General features: G+C 44.0%; 1 protein-coding gene across 1 annotated transcript in view; it reads right to left on the bottom strand.

The window, feature by feature from the left end:
- Window positions 1-17,761, bottom strand: part of EIF4EBP3 (eukaryotic translation initiation factor 4E binding protein 3) — a 94,749-nt gene extending 76,988 nt beyond the window's left edge. The window contains exon 1 of the mRNA XM_086931462.1: window positions 17,412-17,761. Within this exon, the coding sequence (XP_086787588.1) occupies window positions 17,412-17,547 (136 nt within the window). The 5' untranslated portion in view covers window positions 17,548-17,761. The remainder of the gene's footprint in view (window positions 1-17,411) is intronic.
- Window positions 17,762-18,085: the final 324 nt, after the last annotated feature.

Raw genomic sequence — 18,085 nt, 5'->3', positions numbered from 1 at the left:
TGGAGACCCCGTATAAGATACAATTATTGGTCCAGAGAAAGCATTCTGAAGGCAATGTAAATTCGCAATGATCGAAATACAAACTAAGCCAGATTAAACTAACTTAATTGTGGGAATGTGGCCATATTGCAATACACCAGTAAATATATTAAATTCCTACTTGAAGAAGAAGAGCACCTATGTATGCAAGAAACTCAGTTTTCTGTAAAGTAAAAAGACATGGTGATGTAGCATCTCATAAAATTACCATCTCATTTTGGTGAAACCCTGAATTTTAGTCTAGCTAGAAGTACTGAATCAGTGATGAATGGTGTGTGTAATTCTCTCTTTATTGCCCTGATGAAAACCAGACAGAAAACGTATCCTCTCAGACCATCAGCTGGATTGGATGCATAGATGGGTTATAATGCTTACAACTTAAAGTGTCATGCTTTAAACCCTTGGTTGCTGAAAAATATTCAACCTCTGCTGGGAACTTTCTCGTCCTTGCAATTAGAACCAGAGCCAGCCTTCTCACGTTCAGGAAACAGATAATAAAACAATTCTTCAGTATCTGTGTCAATTAATTTCCTATGTTCATCAGTTAATAATATTGCATTAATTATACTGTACTTCATACCACTAAGTCGGGGGGGGGGGGGTAGCAAGCTTCTCTGTGTGGGATTCTGAATTAAATGTAAGGGTGTTGTTAATGAGAATGTGCCTATGAGGGAACTATTTTTAGGTCTCGCCTGTCGATGCGCATGCGCATCGAGCAAGCGAGACTATGGGGGCTCATCGACTCTTTATCCAACTTGCAAGGAATCGTGGCGATTCCTTGCAGTGCCCGTGACTTTTAAGCTCAATGCGCATGCGCATTGAGCTTAAAAGCGCGTGCACGTCCGTCTTTGTTTACCCGCTCCGCCCCCTCCCTGCCGTCTCGCATTTCCCCTGCCGCATCAAAGGCTTTCACGGCCGGCCGGCCATGCTTTCAGTTTCACGACCGGCCGGCCGTGTCAATTACATTCCAAAGCCCGCTCTCCCTACTCCGCCCCCTGCTCCGGCCGTGTCGCATTTCTCCTCCCCCCTCCCCTCTCTTCCCTCCGTCTTGTTTGTTATTTTACCCGCTCCGCCCCCTCCCCTTCCCGCCGTGTCGCATTTCTCCTACTTCTACCGTGAGGTGAGTACGATTTGTTTCATGCTTCTACACGGAGGCACTGCTACTTTTTTCTTTTTTCTCAGCTTGTTTAGTAACTTTACTGTTGTGATTCACTTTGCTGCCGCCGCCCTCCCCATTGTCCTATTCCCTATGTTCCTACCCCCCTTCCGTTTGTGTTGACTTTCTTCCTGCCCCCCTCCCGCCATACTTTCTGTTGCCTTTCTTCCCGCCCGTTGTCTTTGTTGATGCCCCCTCCTATTGCCCGTGTCTTTTTTTTTTTTGTTCGCACCCCACTCTGGTTGTCCCCCTCCCGTTGTCCGTGTTCTTCTTCCCGCTCCCCACCGTGCTGGCTTTCTTCCTGGTCCCCTCCCTTGCTCACCCGTGACCTGCACAGCCATAACTGCCTGCGGCTTCTGTGTAAGAAACATACTCCACCCCACACAGCAATGAGGGAGGGAGTTTTGTTCTCATGTCTCCTGCTTAGCCTTCAGCTGTAATTAAATAAACTGGTAAGGAAATGACTACAGATTCAATGTGTACTGTATGCCTATTTGTTACACCAAACCTGAATGCCCTTGATCTTAAAATGTGTAGCCGCCAACAAAACGCGTGGCTCTTAGTCTGAGAGTTATTGTTAACAAGTTACACGAAGAATGAGTCATTATATTGTGCTCTGCTATCCCACTCATTTGTGTGCCCTTTGCTTATAGTTCCCCGAAAGTGCCCAGTATTCACAGGGCGACCACCAGACCTGTCCTTGCCATGTACATGCAGCACCAATGCCCTGGGTCTGCAGTGCAGATGTGGCGCAGTCATTTTTATCAACATACACCCGAGTCCATGGGTCTTCCGTGCCTTAATTAGTAGCCGCACTCTCAGCGGTGACAGCTCCTGTAAGTGCTGGGCCTGTGCTGAAAAGGGATGTGCATCGAGTACTTTGAGGGCTCAGCAACCGGTCTGTTTTGACCGAACATGTTAATAATGCAAGCCTAAAAGGATGAGCCTTAAAACCCTTCGGTTGGATCCATTCTTCCAGCCATCTCCGCCTACTGACACTGGAGCGCTTCAAAAAGCAGAGCAAAACCTCCAAATACAAGTTAATTTTTTCTTTCTTTTTGTGTTTTTCCACAAAATGCATGAAGCATTGCCGTCTGTTTAGACTGGGTAATATATCCCCCGCCCCCATCATAATCCTAATCAGCCCTTACTGTAAAATTGTACCGGTAACCAGCCCACGTTCAAATTTAGAATGAATTATTGGCAGTCTGGATTGTCTGCCTCTGAGGTGTTCTTCCTTTCACTCTCCCGTTCATGTAAAAGAGGCCTGTCTGGCAACAGTAAACATCCAAATACAGGTGTTAATTGTATAATATTTTGACTTGTGTGTAATTTAAATGTTATATTATTGGCGGTCATATAATCTAATTAAATATCTGAGTACAAAACAGCGGCTATGATTAAGATTCCTAGTTTTCCATATTTTGTCACAAAAAGTGTAAATTCTAAAACTTTTTAAAGCTGAGATGGTAATTCATAGCCTGGCATGCCACGGTTCAATGCTAGAAGTGTTTGCAGTTCTAGCTTTGAATCGGGGTTATTCATCTAGCTTTGAATCGGGTTTAGCACAAGGGTTGTGCTTGCCAATGGCACTCTGTTCTGTGTTGGGATTACAAATGTGCAGCAGTTCACCAGTTGTTTCCCACGTCGAGTCTCTTTTCTGCCAGTGATCCATGCAGACTACACAGCCACACCATCAGTCCGATCCAGAACAGAAGGGTGCTCTGGGCTGACCTTGCCTTTACTCACAAGTCTTTAGTCTTCTGTCTTAGCGTGCAAGAGTAGATGGTGAATGTTTGGCCATGCCCTTGTAATCTTCCACTTAGTGTTCCATTTTTGTAATTCTAGAGGTGGAGGTAATCTGTGTGTGCGACAGTAAATCACTGCTAATAATCTTGGTAATATTCCCATACAGCAGTTGCGTATGTAAATCTGTTGTACACCTTTTAGACTTAGTGCCTCAGTGCCATTGGATGAGTTATCTCCTTTTATTAAAATCGAACACAGCTAGATATCAATGTTGTGCAGAAACTTTGCCTGACTTAAATATTGTGCCCTAAATATTATAAGTGAAAACAATAGAGTTCCACTGGTTTACATAGTCTATTAATTCCAGTGGGAAGATATTTTTCTAGATAATATTTAGGGCACAGCATTGATGTCAGACAATAGTCTAACAACTGCACAACCTTTCATGTTTGGTGTTTGTTGACGATGATTCAAACAATCTGTAGTAGAACTGATACACAGATGTGCAAGCAGTTTTTTCCATTAAACTCTGGAGAAGGGTGCCTGGTGCAGAAGAGGCGTGGGGAGGAGGCATGTGATGTCTCTGGCGTTTTTTTCATAGGCTGTTCAATACTCTAATGATGCAGTCTCACGCAGAATGTTACCCTCACTCACCCTCACTCACCCTCACTCACCCTCACTCACCCTCAACCCCTCACTCACCTTCACTCACCCTCACCCTCACTCACCCTCACTCACACTCACCCTCACCCTCACACAGTGCAATAGTTCTCAGACCATTTCAGTTAGAGCTTTTAGAAATGTTTATGGCTTTTTTTATTTGTAATACTTTAGCATTGGCTACAGGAAACAAAAATGCTAAACATTTACAAAAAAAACCCATAAACAATTCTAAAAGCACTAACTCTAATGGTGCGAGACCTATTGCATTTCCAATGCTTGTTTTGTTTTATGCATGGGGGCCTAGAGAAAGCATTTACACTGTTTAGTGGCATGGCACTTAGCAGTGTGATGGATGAAAGCAGCGTGAGGGATAGACATACATATTTATTGTTGTAGTAGGCTGGTGGCTAATAATGACCTTGCATATCCCGGACTGGTTTGATTTCTCTCTCTCACTACTGTTCTATGATGATAACAGAAGTGTTTCCACCCCGATTCTCATGTCGGCCGGTAATGAGCACAGGCTGGAAGGCAAGGGGCAAAGGCAGATATCCACCTGGATGAGATCTATTAAAGTTATCCTTCTTGTCATTAGTATTAAAGCCGAGGGATGACCAGTCCTCCCGTTCATCAGCAGTGTACTGTAAATCTCTGTTAAAATGTGTATGCCTATTTTGCATTGCTTACATTAGGGAGGACTGATAATATTTTCATAACCAGCATGTCTAACAGAGTGATGTTTGGTTGAAATTAACATGACTGAATCATACTGAAGTGGATAACATTTCTTACGGTGTGAGGTTTGATAGGAATTGGAATGATTGTATTATGTTGAGGTGGATAACAACTCTGAGCAGGAGAACTGGTTGGGAAGCCTATGGCCTAACTATTTTAGGAGGTGCATTCACTATTGAACACAGGGGATTTCCTTTATCTACGGGACATTAAAGGCGGGTAACCAGATGAATCATAAGAACATATTAAGCTCTTTGATTCATGTCTTAATGACTATGTCAGTTTTCTTTGTGTGGTTTCTATTAATCCTAATGCTCACAGGGCCTGAGATTGTTAATTTTATTGCTGTTATTCAAACTGTCTGGGAGGTTATCTTGGGGACAGCCAAGTGTTTACTTCCTTTCTGAATTGCAGGTGTTCCTGTATATTCCCTGTTCTGGCTGGCCTGAGTTCCAGAGTCTAACCACTTGGACAATGATCCTTGGAGCTAATCTTCAGCGTGCCACCATTAATTGCGAGTATCACTTGAACTTCAGTTGTTGGTACAAAGCGCCTTTTCCTTGTAGTGTGATCGATTCAGAGTTCCTTAATCATTGATTGTCTTAACTATGGGTAGCCAGTGAATAGCTTGCAAGACTGCTTCTTATGCTTCCTCTGGTGTAGTCTTGCAGTAGTGTTCTGAATCTTGTGATAGTTTTTATTAGAAAGCATGGGGAACCAATATACAGACTGCTAGTGTAATAAATCTTAGAAATAACCAGAGTAAGAAAAGTTTGCAGGTTCTGATGCTATCAAAGGTAGGTGGAGAATGCCCCTCAATGTTTTCCTATTGTAGATATTAATTGTTATTTCACTGACTGTAGGATCAACAATAGGTTTAAATCCATTGTCACACCAGATCAGGAGCGGATACAACATGCAGCTGTAGCCAGATGTTGGGTATACAGGTTACTGCCCGCCCTGATCGATTATGAGGGTATTTTAAATTTGTTTTTCATGTGCACTTTACATTTTATAATTCTGGTCCTGACGAAGCGCCAACGACCCTTAAGGCGACGCAGGCGCGAAACATGTTGACCTATGTCTTTCTATACCCGGCATAGTATGCCACTGGGGCTAGATTTTATTTAGCAGATAAGTCTGCTTAGGGTACACTATCAAAATATTCGCTGCATGGTTACCCATTATGAATTTCACCCTACACTTGCACGCACTATTTGACCTTTTATTGACCCACCACCCCGCACACCCGCATGCACCATCCGGTAGTCCTACAAAAGATCTCCGGCAAAGAGACCCTTCGGGGGACCCGTAGGGAATTGCAGCGCCGGCCCTACGAGGAGAAACTGCCCGATGATGAAGCATGACACCTTTTGAGGTGTGTGAGGGCAACAGAGGACACAAAATGGTTTCCCTGTTTTCTGTGGGTCTCTTTACTTAGGGATTCTGTTTCTCTCTTTTTTATTTTCTTCTTTCATATATAGGTGACTTTTTGCACCTGCGTGCATTGGGGACTTTTGCACCCTGCACTAGGAACAGTGTCCCCTTTTTTGGAAATCAATATAAAATAAGGAGCATGGACACTGGACCTTTAATAGCTCCTTGGTCCCCCCCCTCTCTTTTGTATAGTACATCAAGATTGCTCACTTCCCTTTAGGTCGCTGGTGATACTTCAAGTTCCTTGGGCCATATATATCTGTCCACCGGTCATGCTACTGTTGCCATGATATCAATAAGTAGTTTCTTAAAAAGCACCCAACTACTCCTCGGTGCTGGAGGGCTATAAATAATTATTACATAAATTCATCCCTTATGTCTGCAAGAATTGATAAGGATCTCTGAAACACCACTAAAGCTTTCCTCAAGGATTGGAACCAACACATTTGGATATGTTTGTAATAGTGCAGAATTAAAGAAGATGGCATGAGTCAAACTTATATTCAACACATGTGAGCATCCCAGAAAATAAAAAAAACATAACATCTCAGCTTTCAAATGTTTGTAGACAGACTCAACTCCCTCTGAATTAATGGGGGCTGGCCAGAATGGATGGTAAAAAAATCTGACCAACATGTCAAAGAACATAGATAAAACACATACAGTTCTTGAATACAAAAAGGAACCAAAACAGACTTTCTCCTAGTCCAAACCATTTATTTGCATTCACTTGTTCATGTTGCCTGGGAATGAACACTGGTGCATAAGATAAAGAAGCCAAGACTTATCTTCGGCTGCTCCTATCTCTCTACCATAACGTAACCCTACCTGGAACAAACACCTAGTAACAAGCTCACAGAAATCCTGACGCCAAGTCAATTGAGGCAACATATAGTCCTAACCACGGCCATCTCAAGTTTGATACAATTGTAATACCATTTATTACTACAGATCAATGGCTTGCTGAGTCAACAAACATATGCAGCCAACACATGGCTCTACCTCTAAATGGATAGGTGTAGACTAGAAGGGGGTTATAAACACAGTACGACATTTCAAAGAAACTAGACAGAACAAGCAGAATTTGGGTGACAAAAAGGAACCAAAACTGAAGTTCTCCTACTAATCAACACTTCAAACACCTTGTTAGCATTTGACTCTGACAGGTTATATTGGAAACCTACAAATCATGCTGAAAAAGATGAAGAAGCCAAGATCTTCAGCTCCAACCTACCCTTCGGTCAATAACATAACACAGCCAGAAATAAACTACTATCTAAACAGGCTAAGGAAAATCCTGATGCCAAGTCATCTGAGGCCCCATATAAACCTAACCAGATCCATGGCCCTCTTAATTTTGAATTATTCGGCACTGCTCTGCCGAGCGGACGAGCTCTGATTCCCGATCTGACGACAGGAAACCACAGATTTTAAAAATCCTGCCCTGTAAGCAAGTGGGCTTAATTGATGGCAGACAGCTATATGGATACCTACATATGCAAATGATTGTTGAAAGTAATGCACAACGATCTTGGTGACTAGAGACCACAGTCAACCTAAAAAAATGGAAACATCCTTAAATATGGCCACAAGATACACAGAATAGAATCAAGATTGCTGAAGACACCCACACAAAGTAAAATATATGGATGTCTGCTCGGTGAAGACCTGGCGCAATAATCCTTTCCCAGTCCCCGTCCTGAAGAAGACCCGCCAGTGACCCACAAATTAGGTGTCCACAGGGTCGAAACGTCGACAGAACTATCAAAGGACCAACCTACCGAGTCCAACACATCACAGCTAAATTGAAATAGCGTGTTGGTCCTTGAGTACTATTGAGATAGGAATTGGCCTTTTCTAACCTCTCCCCCAGTCTTTATAATCACTTTTTCACTTGTATATAGATTTCACTTTTATATGTCACAATGTCACTATATGTCACACTCAGTCACTTCTTATATTGATTTGAATTGTTGCGCCGTATTTTGTATTTTAAGAAAAAGTAAAAATTTCTGCTTTTGATGTTCTAACGGAAGGTGTCAGTTGAAAAACTAAAAAGCAAAGAAAAAATAATTGTTTAATTAAAAATCATTCTGACCCTTCTTCTATTGTTTGGTGTTGCACTTTAAAGATGACTAATGTAGCATAGTTTTGAAACTATATCTTGTTTATTGCTGAAGGCATACGGATGATTTAAAGCAATTTTTCAGAAACCCGAAAGAACCACTGTTGATATTACTACCTCTTAATTTTGAGGCACCTGAAATATCATTTATGCTGAAATTATAAAACGATACAAAATAAGATGTCTGAACAGGGGATATGGAACATCTTGCCTTCTGATTCAACAAAGGAGGCTTGAAAAGCCCGTTATATATTGAGAATTTTAGAAAAGCAGTGCGACTGCACAGAAGCAGATCAGCAAGCTCTGGTGTAAATAATTGTGTGCTACACGTTAATTTCAGTAAGAGTAATTTATTTTTCGTTATGTTTGTGGTGACATTGAGTCTATTGCGGTTCTTCAACACTTCTCTTAACAAAATATCTAAAAACGACAAAATCATGAATATTTGCAGCAGGCTGACCTGTTTGCACGTGGCCCCATATTATCTATTTTTTATGGGCTTTTCAGTGTCACTTGGTTACAAACCACTAAAATACTTAGTAATCCACATCCAATATAAAAAAAAACTAACAGGTAAACCTATTAAAAAATTAAATCATCAGTTTTAATTGAGGCTGGGGGTCTGAACCCACTTTTTCTATTTTGAGAGAGGATCTTGCTCTGTCGAATGGATTTCATCCTCTGACATATGCTGCTACTGTTTTTATGCACTTCACATTATTCTGAGGTTCAACATCACATATACAATATTACATGTCTGCATTCCCGGCCTCCCTTGGCTGTCGTTTTTTTATGTCACTTTATTTCATTAAGAAGTGCTATAGGTCCCTTATTTTTAATCACTGTTTAAGAACAGAAGTTGTGGCTTTCTCCCTGTAACTAGGACTATCAGTGGTAATGAACATTGAAATTGACTTCTAGGCTTTGCCCTGGTCTCTGGGACCATCAATTTGGATGACAGTTGGGTTCCTGTACTCTACAAGGGGCTAGGGCTAAGCAACTTTTTAGGTCGAGCCTAGACAGCGAATGCGCTGTTCTGCCAAGCATGCTGTATTCAGGCATGAACTTGAAGTTCTGCCCATTTTTTGCCCATCTTTTGCCCATCTTTTCAATTGCCTCCTGTTAGTGTCCTTTCTAAATGGTTGCTTTTGATTAATGAATAGGCTTAGTACTGCCTTGTCTGCATATGTAACCTCCCATGAAGTTTGGACCTTTTACTTCTGTTGTTACTCAGTATGTTTTATTTACTCCGTGAGCACTATTTTCTTGAATGATATCTCCGATTCCTCCAACGACATGCTTTCCTGTAACACAGCACGGCACCCGCTTTTAATAGAAATGGCAGAGTCGTCGTATTTAAAAAACCAGCTCGTTTAGTTATGGCGTAACGGCGGCTGCGTCATAGCTACACAACCAGTTTGCACCTTTTAATCCATATTTAAATTTAGGGGCAGCCCTATCCGCTTTAACTAAAGCAGCCACGTTCCTTTATTTACCTTAACAGCTTTGTCTGCTTTCATAATAGCAGCCGTGCTCCTTTGTTAGGTCGAGCTGGAGTTGCATCCGAAGGATGCTCCAGCTCGACAACTTTAGTCAGCCGTCTCGGGGGAATTAGGGACAAGAGGGTGCCACGCGCTTCTCTTGTGCTGGATTTGACTGCGTGCACACGCTTTTTGTTTCGTTTTCTCCAGCAGGTTTCTTGAGCTGTGTTAGCGTGCTTTCGGTTTCGTTTCTTGTTCTCTCATTCTTTTCCAGCGCTGCAGCCTACGCCACTTCTTCCCATTCGACCGCTTCGTTTGTAAACAATGGAACATGCCCGGTGCACTCAATGAAGCTAAATCGTTCAGGCTAAAGAGCCTGCATGATACACAACCCGAGTGCTCGTAGCGCAGCGAGGCTCCGCCGTGGGCGCACACAGCGTTACCAGAGCTGCTGGTTGAACGCCGCCTCGCCCATGCGGGGCTTCGGGTCTGAAGGCAGCCGGTTCTCTGGTAGTATCCCGAACGGACAGGTAATGGAGACCTGCAATGGTCCCTCGCGCGTCCCACGACCCCCTCGCTCACACGTTCCGGCAGCTTTCTAGTAACACCCGCCGGCAGCGCTGTCTAACACCGTCCCGCACAGCTCTGGGACAAAGAGGCAACCTCTCTACTGCTCCTGCTCTGAATCGTGCTCCTCGTCATCGGCGCTGACAGACATGGCCATCGCCCGGCGGAGCCTCCTTCCCGGAGAGGCGGCAGGCCCCTCCCACCGAGGACGGCCTCATGAATAACATGCACCCACGCGGACCAGGAAGAGGTTGGGCTCGGCTCTTGACCAATGGCAGCCGGCCCAGCTCGCCGCGGCTCCACACAAAGGTCTGCCGCCGACCGGCGCAGGCAGCGACGACACGGCGCGTGTGCGGCGCTGTTTACACCAGGGGCTCCACCCGGCACGGAGCGGAAACGGAATGCACAGCGCGCTCGTGCCAGCTGACACACCCCTCCCTCCATGAGGAAACCTTTTATACACACGCATATCGAGTTCATTGTTATATGTGGTGCCGGTCCCACGCACCGCACCGTGGCTGAGGGAGAATTTCTCTTTGCTAACTAATTCATCCGGTTAAACGCCACGACTCACGTTATACAGGTGCCATAGCACAGCGGCCTGAGAGTGAATACAGCGGCAATCCCGATAGTATCATATCAGGTGCGTGTGGGGGGCGCCTCTGGTATATTTTTTCTACACCACCTCACCCCCCAGCATGTTTTGCTCTAACGACCGTGGTGTTTGTAGACCGGCTTTAATAATCAACATGAACATTTCTATTGGTAAAAGACTGACTCACTAGCATAACACTGGATCTCCGTGGGAAGTAGGCCAATCCTTGTACAACCGAACCACTCCTGGTGTGCAAATGCCTCTGCCTGCGACAATTAAGTACTTTATGAGTGACTCTTAGGAAGACAATCACATCTACGACAAAGCAGTTACATCATCCATGTAACAATATACGTTTTTAAAAAAAGTAACGTCTTAAAGAGCACATTCTTCCTATCGGTGCTTGGCTGCTGAAGGAAGTGACTCTGCAGTGTGGTGCGGTGCACGTTTTGATTGTAAAGCAGATGTGGAAATCCCCGCAAGCCAGCTTTGGGCACGGTAGTGACATTCTGCATGCCTGCAACCCGAGGCCGCAGCCAGGTGGGAGATTTCAGCCCGGTTGCTGTCGCAGTGTGTTTTACATTTCGTAAACCGTGCATAATCATGGGGGCGGGTCTGCCTGGTGATTTGAGCTGGCTGTTGCACCAGGGTTCCTTCCGTCTCGCTCCGTTCCTGTCATCGGACATTAAACTGCGCTTCAAAGACATGTGTTCATTGGCTCCATCTTAATTTATGTCCATAACCAAAAACATGGCATGCTCTGGAGCATATTTCCTTCTTGCAAATCGTAAAAATAGTTTACACTTTGCAAAGTTCGGAGAAGCCATGTGCAGCTTAAACCCCTCTAGATATGACATTCCACCCCTGGGTGCGAGCAGGCTCGTGTGTTGATTCATAAAGCATTTCCGAGGCGTTTAACAGGGGTAAGCACTCGTAGATGCATCTTTGTACAACGCATTTCATGACTGGGACGGCGCGAGCGCTCTGTAGTGCCTGTTCCTAGCAGGAACCGCGAGCGCTGTGTGCAGGAGCCAAGTTGAGTTCACGTAGGGTGCATTTCACTTGAGTGCGCACGGAGGTTCCTGGCATGAATACTGATCCGAGCCCTGCCAAGCGTTTCCTATCCTTTCCATTCCGTGGCTTTCTGCTTTCATTCTCTCTACCCTGACAAAAACGGTGCTTCCTTTTTCCTTTTTAATTATGCATATATTTAATTATGGAGTCTCCTAGAGCTTTCTACCACTCCGGGTTGTGTAATTATTGCCTTCTAGTCTCCATGGAGCGTGACCTTTTTCCGGCGCACTCCTCAAAAATCTTTATTTCCGACACACTCTCGTGGTATGCCTCTGTCGGTTTCTTTCCACAATTCTTTTCTCACTCTTATATTTTCAGGTCGAGTCTACAGTCGGCGCACATGCGCTGCGAGGCACACTGTATTCAGTATAAGTTTGGCCACGCCCACCACTATTAATTGGTTCCTTCCTATGCCTTTCAAAATGCTTTTTTTGGGTGTGGTGAAGGGTGCCATCTGTCCCTCTTTTGGGCGTGTTTGTCACGCCCATAGCAACAGACCCTCTTACTTGGGTCATTTCACCTCTGGCTAAGTCAGAGTTTCCATAGTAAAGTCATTTATAGTTTTCTTAATAAGTTTGGCGCCATTCAACAAAACTCCACCAAAACGGTTTTTAAAAACTTTTTTTAAGTTCCTCAATTTGGGTTATTCTTGGCAAGTTTTGTGCTGAACTGTTAAGTAGTGGCAAAAAACATCTATCTATCTAACTATAGCCCTCACTCTATCAATCTATCGCCCTCACTCTATCTATCGCCCTCACTATATCTATCTATTGACCTCACTCTATCTACCTATCGCCCTCTATCTATCTATATATCTATTTATCTATCTATTGCCCTCACTCTATCTATCTATCTATCGCCCTCACTCTATCACCCCTCACTCTATCAATCTATCTATCTATGGCCTTCACTCTATCTATCGCCCCTCACTCTACCAATCTATCGCCCTCACTATCTATCTCGCTCACTCTATCGATCTATCGCGCTCACTCTGTCTATCTATTTATCTATCTATTGCCCTCACTCTATCTATTGCCCTCACTCTATCTATCGCCTCTATCTATCGCCTCACTTTATCTATCTATCGCCCTCACTCTATCTATCGCCCTCTATCGCCCTCTATCTATCTATTGCCCTCACTCTATCTATCGCCTCACTTTATCTATCTATCGCCCTCACTCTATCTATCGCCCTCACTCTATCTATCTAAGGGCCTCACTCTATCTCTCTATCGCCCTCACTCTGTCTATCTATTTATCTATCTATTGCCCTCACTCTATCTATTGCCCTCACTCTATCTATTTATCTATCTATTGCCCTCACTCTATCTATCGACCTCACTCTATCGCCTCACTCTATCTATCTATCGCCCTCACTCTATCTATCGCCCTCACTCTATTTATCTATCGCCCTCACTCTATCGCCCTCACTCTATCTATCTATCGCCCTCACTCTATCTATCGCCATCACTCTGTCTATCTATCTATCGCCCTCTATCTACCTATCTGTCGATCTATCTATCGCCCTCAATCTATCTGTCTATCGCCTTCAATCTATCTGTCTATCGCCCTCACTCTATCTATCTAAGGGCCTCACTCTATCTCTCTATCGCCCTCACTCTGTCTATCTATTTATCTATCTATCGCCCTCACTCTATCGGTCTATCGCCCTCACTCTATCGGTCTATCGCCCTCACTCTATCGGTCTATCGCTCTCACTCTATCGGTCTATCGCTCTCACTCTATCGGTCTATCGCCCTCACTCTATCGGTCTATCGCCCTCACTCTATCGGTCTATCGCCCTCACTCTATCGGTCTATCGCCCTCACTCTGTTTATCGTCCTCACTCTATCTATCGCCCTCTATCTATCGCCCTCTATCTATCGCCCTCTATCTATCACCCTCTATCTATCGCCCTCTATCTATCACCCTCTATCTATCTATCGCCCTCACTTTATCTATCGCCCTCACTCTATCGCCCTCTATCTACCTGTCGATCTATCTATCGCCCTCGCTCTATCTATCGCCCTCGCTCTATCTATCGCCCTCAATCTATCTGTCTATCGCCCTCACTCTATCTGTCTATCTATCGCACTCTATCTACCTGTCGATCTATCTATCGCCCTCGCTCTATCTATCGCCCTCACTCTATCTATCGCCCTCTATCTACCTATCTGTCGATCTATCTATCTATCGCCCTCAATCTATCTGTCTATCGCCCTCAATCTATCTGTCTATCGCCCTCACTCAATCTATCTAAGGGCCTCACTCTATCTCTCTATCGCCCTCACTCTGTCTATCTATTTATCTATCTATTGCCCTCACTCTATCTATTTATCTATCTATTGCCCTCACTCTATCTATTTATCTATCTATTGCCCTCACTCTATCTATCGCCTCACTCTATCTATCTATCGCCCTCACTCTATCTATCGCCCTCACTCTATCTATCGCCCTCACTCTATCTATCGCCCTCACTCTATCTATCGCCCTCACTCTATCTATCGCCCTCACTCTATCTATCTATCGCCCTCACTCTATCTATCTATCGCCCTCACTCTATCTATCTATCCCCCTCACTCTATCTATCGCCCTCACTCTATCTATCGCCCTCTATCTATCGCCCTCACTCTATCGGTCTATCGCCCTCACTCTATCTATCGCCCTCACTCTATCTGTCTATCGCCCTCACTCTATCTGCCTATCGCCCTCACTCTATCTGTCTATCGCCCTCACTCTATCTGCCTATCGCCCTCACTCTATCTGTCTATCGCCCTCACTCTATCTATCGCCCTCACTCTATCTATCGCCCTCACTCTATCTATCTAAGGGCCTCACTCTATCTCTCTATCGCCCTCACTCTGTCTATCTATTTATCTATCTATCGCCCTCACTCTGTTTATCGCCCTCACTCTATCTGTCTATCGCCCTCACTCTATCTATCGCCCTCTATCTATCACCCTCACTCTATCTATCGCCGTCACTCTATCTATCGCCCTCTATCTACCTATCTGTCGATCTATCTATCGCCCTCGCTCTATCTATCGCCCTCGCTCTATCTATCGCCCTCAATCTATCTGTCTATCGCCCTCACTCTGTCTATCTATCGCCCTCACTCTATCTATCACATCACCACAGCATCACTCAGCACCACCACAGCATCACTCAGGGGCACCACATCACTCGTCGCCACCACAACATCAATCTGTGCAACTATTCAACAACAACTGGTTCAAATATGTTCTATCAATTTTTCAAGCTTTATTACAAATGTCACAAAAAGATGATAATATTTCACTTCTGTTCTTGGATTTTCGTCACAATAAAATACACTGAACATAATCTTCACAAAAGTTATTTACAAAAGTTTAAGCTATTGCCATTATAAATTACAATAACTTTTATTTAAGTATTAATTATTTTAAAAAATTAAAAGCCATTGTTATGTGTAAGTCACGTAAATACAACACATATTGCATTATAAATGCTGTAGGTGTCACATTTGCGAAAGTTATAACTATTGGCATTGTAAATGACAAAGCTATTAATTTCGCTATTTTTAAAACCAACACATAAATAAAAAAATTGTCATTTACAATACCAATAGCTCAAACTTTCCTAATGCGAGACCTATTGCATTGCAAATGCTTGTTTATTTAGGTTGCCAGCGTGGTCTGCTTGCACTATAGCAGCTGCACTCCTTTCTTTGTTTTCTTTTGCCACAGCGGCCCGCTTTAACTATAGTGGCCACTATATTTTGTTTTTACCTGAGTACTAGTCAATGGTGGCCACACACCTTTTGCACATAAAGGTGTGTGGTCGCAATTGGTTAATACTCAGTACTCCCTTATCCCCCAGATCTACCACGCCATGCCAAACACCATCTCACCCCTCCCACTTACCCGCCCCACCACCCCTCTGAGTTCGAGGTCCAGAGTTTAAGCTATTGGCATTGTAAATGACCTGACTTTTATTTGTGTTAGTTTTCTAAACAGATTAATAAAAGGCGTTGCCATTTACAATGCCAATAGCTTAAACTCTCGCAAATGCTTATCTTTTTATTTCGCTATATGCGGATACACGTCTCGACACATATCAGTCAACAATGGGTTCAGAAAAAGGACACCATATGCAGGAAAATTTTATATAGGTTTTTAAGATTGGCCATCAAAAGGTAAAGAGAATGATACTAACACGGGTGCTTATTCCAAATTATTCATAGGGTCCCAGAATTATACCACTTCTGATTGGTTGCTCACAATCAATTAAGAATATCTGTGAATAGACCACACCTTCCTGGACCATGTTTTTTTTTTTCTGTATTTGGGCAAGAAATCTGGCATTTTCTTTAATTTGGCTGCCAAATGAATTTGGGGGGAGAGTGACTAGTTTAAACCCACTTTCATTCCGTAGGCGAACAAAAAAATACATGAGACGGATTTCAACCGATTCGGTATAGAGCATTTTTTTTTTACCCTGCTCTACCAGTGACACAATAACAGGAGCGCTGGTATTGTATTGTAATTGCATTTATATAGCTCTTACTACCCCTGATGAGGCGTTGAAGCGCTTTTTAGGCGAGTAGCACACTACTCCGGGACCGGTAGAGGAATAGTGTTGAATTAGTATAGTGAAACATGCAAGTACATTTTAAGTGGTGGATAGGTTAGTCAGTTATTTGGATTTGGAATGATAGCAGAAGGATAGAGGAGGAAAAAGGTTTCTATTTATATAGCGCTTGTTACCCCTGATGGGGTGTTGAAGCACGCTATTCAGAAAGCTCATAAAAGATTAGTGGTGAATTAATATGGTGAAATATGAAAGTAGTTTCAGTGGTGGATATTAGTAAGTTATTTGCAGTGAGAAGGATAGCAGAGGGATAAAAGGGTGGATAGGTGGATATGTTAGTCAGTTATTTGGATTGAGAAGGGTTGGGGAGGGGTAAAAAAAGGTACAACTCTGGGGTTTCAAAAGTTGACCTGCTTCCTTTCTTTAGAACAGTGGTTCTTAACCTGGGGTCTGAGGAACCCTTTGGGTCCGTGAGGACTACTCAGGGGTCGCAACTGTTTTACAAATAGGCATAATATTAAAGTTAATAAATAAAAATTAATTAAGTATATACATAGAAGCAAAATTGAAAATATAAATACTTTTTTCTATATTTGAATGTGAATTAAGCAAAATATTTTAATAGTTGTCCATTGGCTTATGTATAATTGTTTTTGTATGTTTGTGTACTGTTTCAAGGTTCAAATCGTAGAAACTGCTTAGGCCGGGGGTACCAGGCTTCCCATAGTGACTCTGAGGGGTCCCCGGATTCCAGAAATGGTACACTGGAGGTCCATATAAGTCAAAAGTTCAAGACCCGCTGCTCTATACCTTTTCAAAATGACTGCTATGTCAGGGCCTCGTGTGGAGCAGAAGGACCCTCTGCACTTCAGAGATTACAGAGGCATTACACAACTCACTTGCATAATTAACATGCAAGGCAGCAAGAAATGTGGCGTTCCCAAATACACAAAGCTGGGCAAGAGGGCATTAAGGGGGGTTACGAGGAGCGGGGGTGTACTGGGGGAACACCCTTTTTACATGCAGGCCCCCACCCCACATACTTGTGGCAGCCCTGCACGCTGCCTAAGGAATGGCCCACTCCCTGTACAGCAACATGCAATGCATTCGTGCTCGGCGTCACGTATGGTTCTGTGCACCATGCGCTCTGCTTGCACAGTAAACGCACCCGATCCCTTTCTGGTTTGCGACTGTAAATTGCAGAAATAGCTATGTTGTTTACCTCCTGGAGTCGTCGAGAAGAGAGTCCCGCCTGGCGTGGAGCTGTAACAGTCTGGCAGCTGAGACAGGTCTTTCAGGTAAAACACTTTGGTTGGTATAGGACGGCACGCGCTTGACTCGCAAGTGGAAGCAGACATGTCGACTTTTTCTTTCCGGAATGAAGAAAAAAATAGACCAGATATAAAAATAAGTATGCGCCCTCTTTATGGCACCGTCTCTGTCCCTATGGAGAGCACATGCGTGAACTGGATGTTGTTTACGTGCAGTGGAGGAGGAGGACAGGAACTCCCCTCGGCTCGGCCCTCCCTCCTCTATGGCCCCCGGACACCACGTGCTCTGCAGAGCAACTCCAATCTGGGTGTTGTGCATTCGCTGCAGTCCCGGGCTGTGGCTGGCTGGCGAGGCAGGGAAGGTGCTGGGGGGAGGGAGAAGAGAGAGGCAGGGAGCGCACGCTGCTGGGCAGACGACTCGGGCCGTCAGGCAGGCACCGCGGGCGAAGGCGCCTGTTCGAAAACTGCAGAACACAACCTCTCCCAACCCCCATTGTTTTCGGCTCTCTATATAGAACAGTCCACGCTTGTTCTTTGGACCTTCTAAAATATTCATTTAGTTGAGTGCTTGCACAATGGAAATAAATTAAAGTTTGTCCTTCCTTTGACGGTGAATGACGAATAT

The sequence above is a fragment of the Lissotriton vulgaris genome, chromosome 7, assembly GCF_964263255.1.
Source record: "Lissotriton vulgaris chromosome 7, aLisVul1.2, whole genome shotgun sequence".
NCBI classification, from domain to species: Eukaryota; Metazoa; Chordata; class Amphibia; order Caudata; family Salamandridae; genus Lissotriton; species Lissotriton vulgaris.
This window is presented reverse-complemented; position numbering and strand designations above follow the sequence as displayed.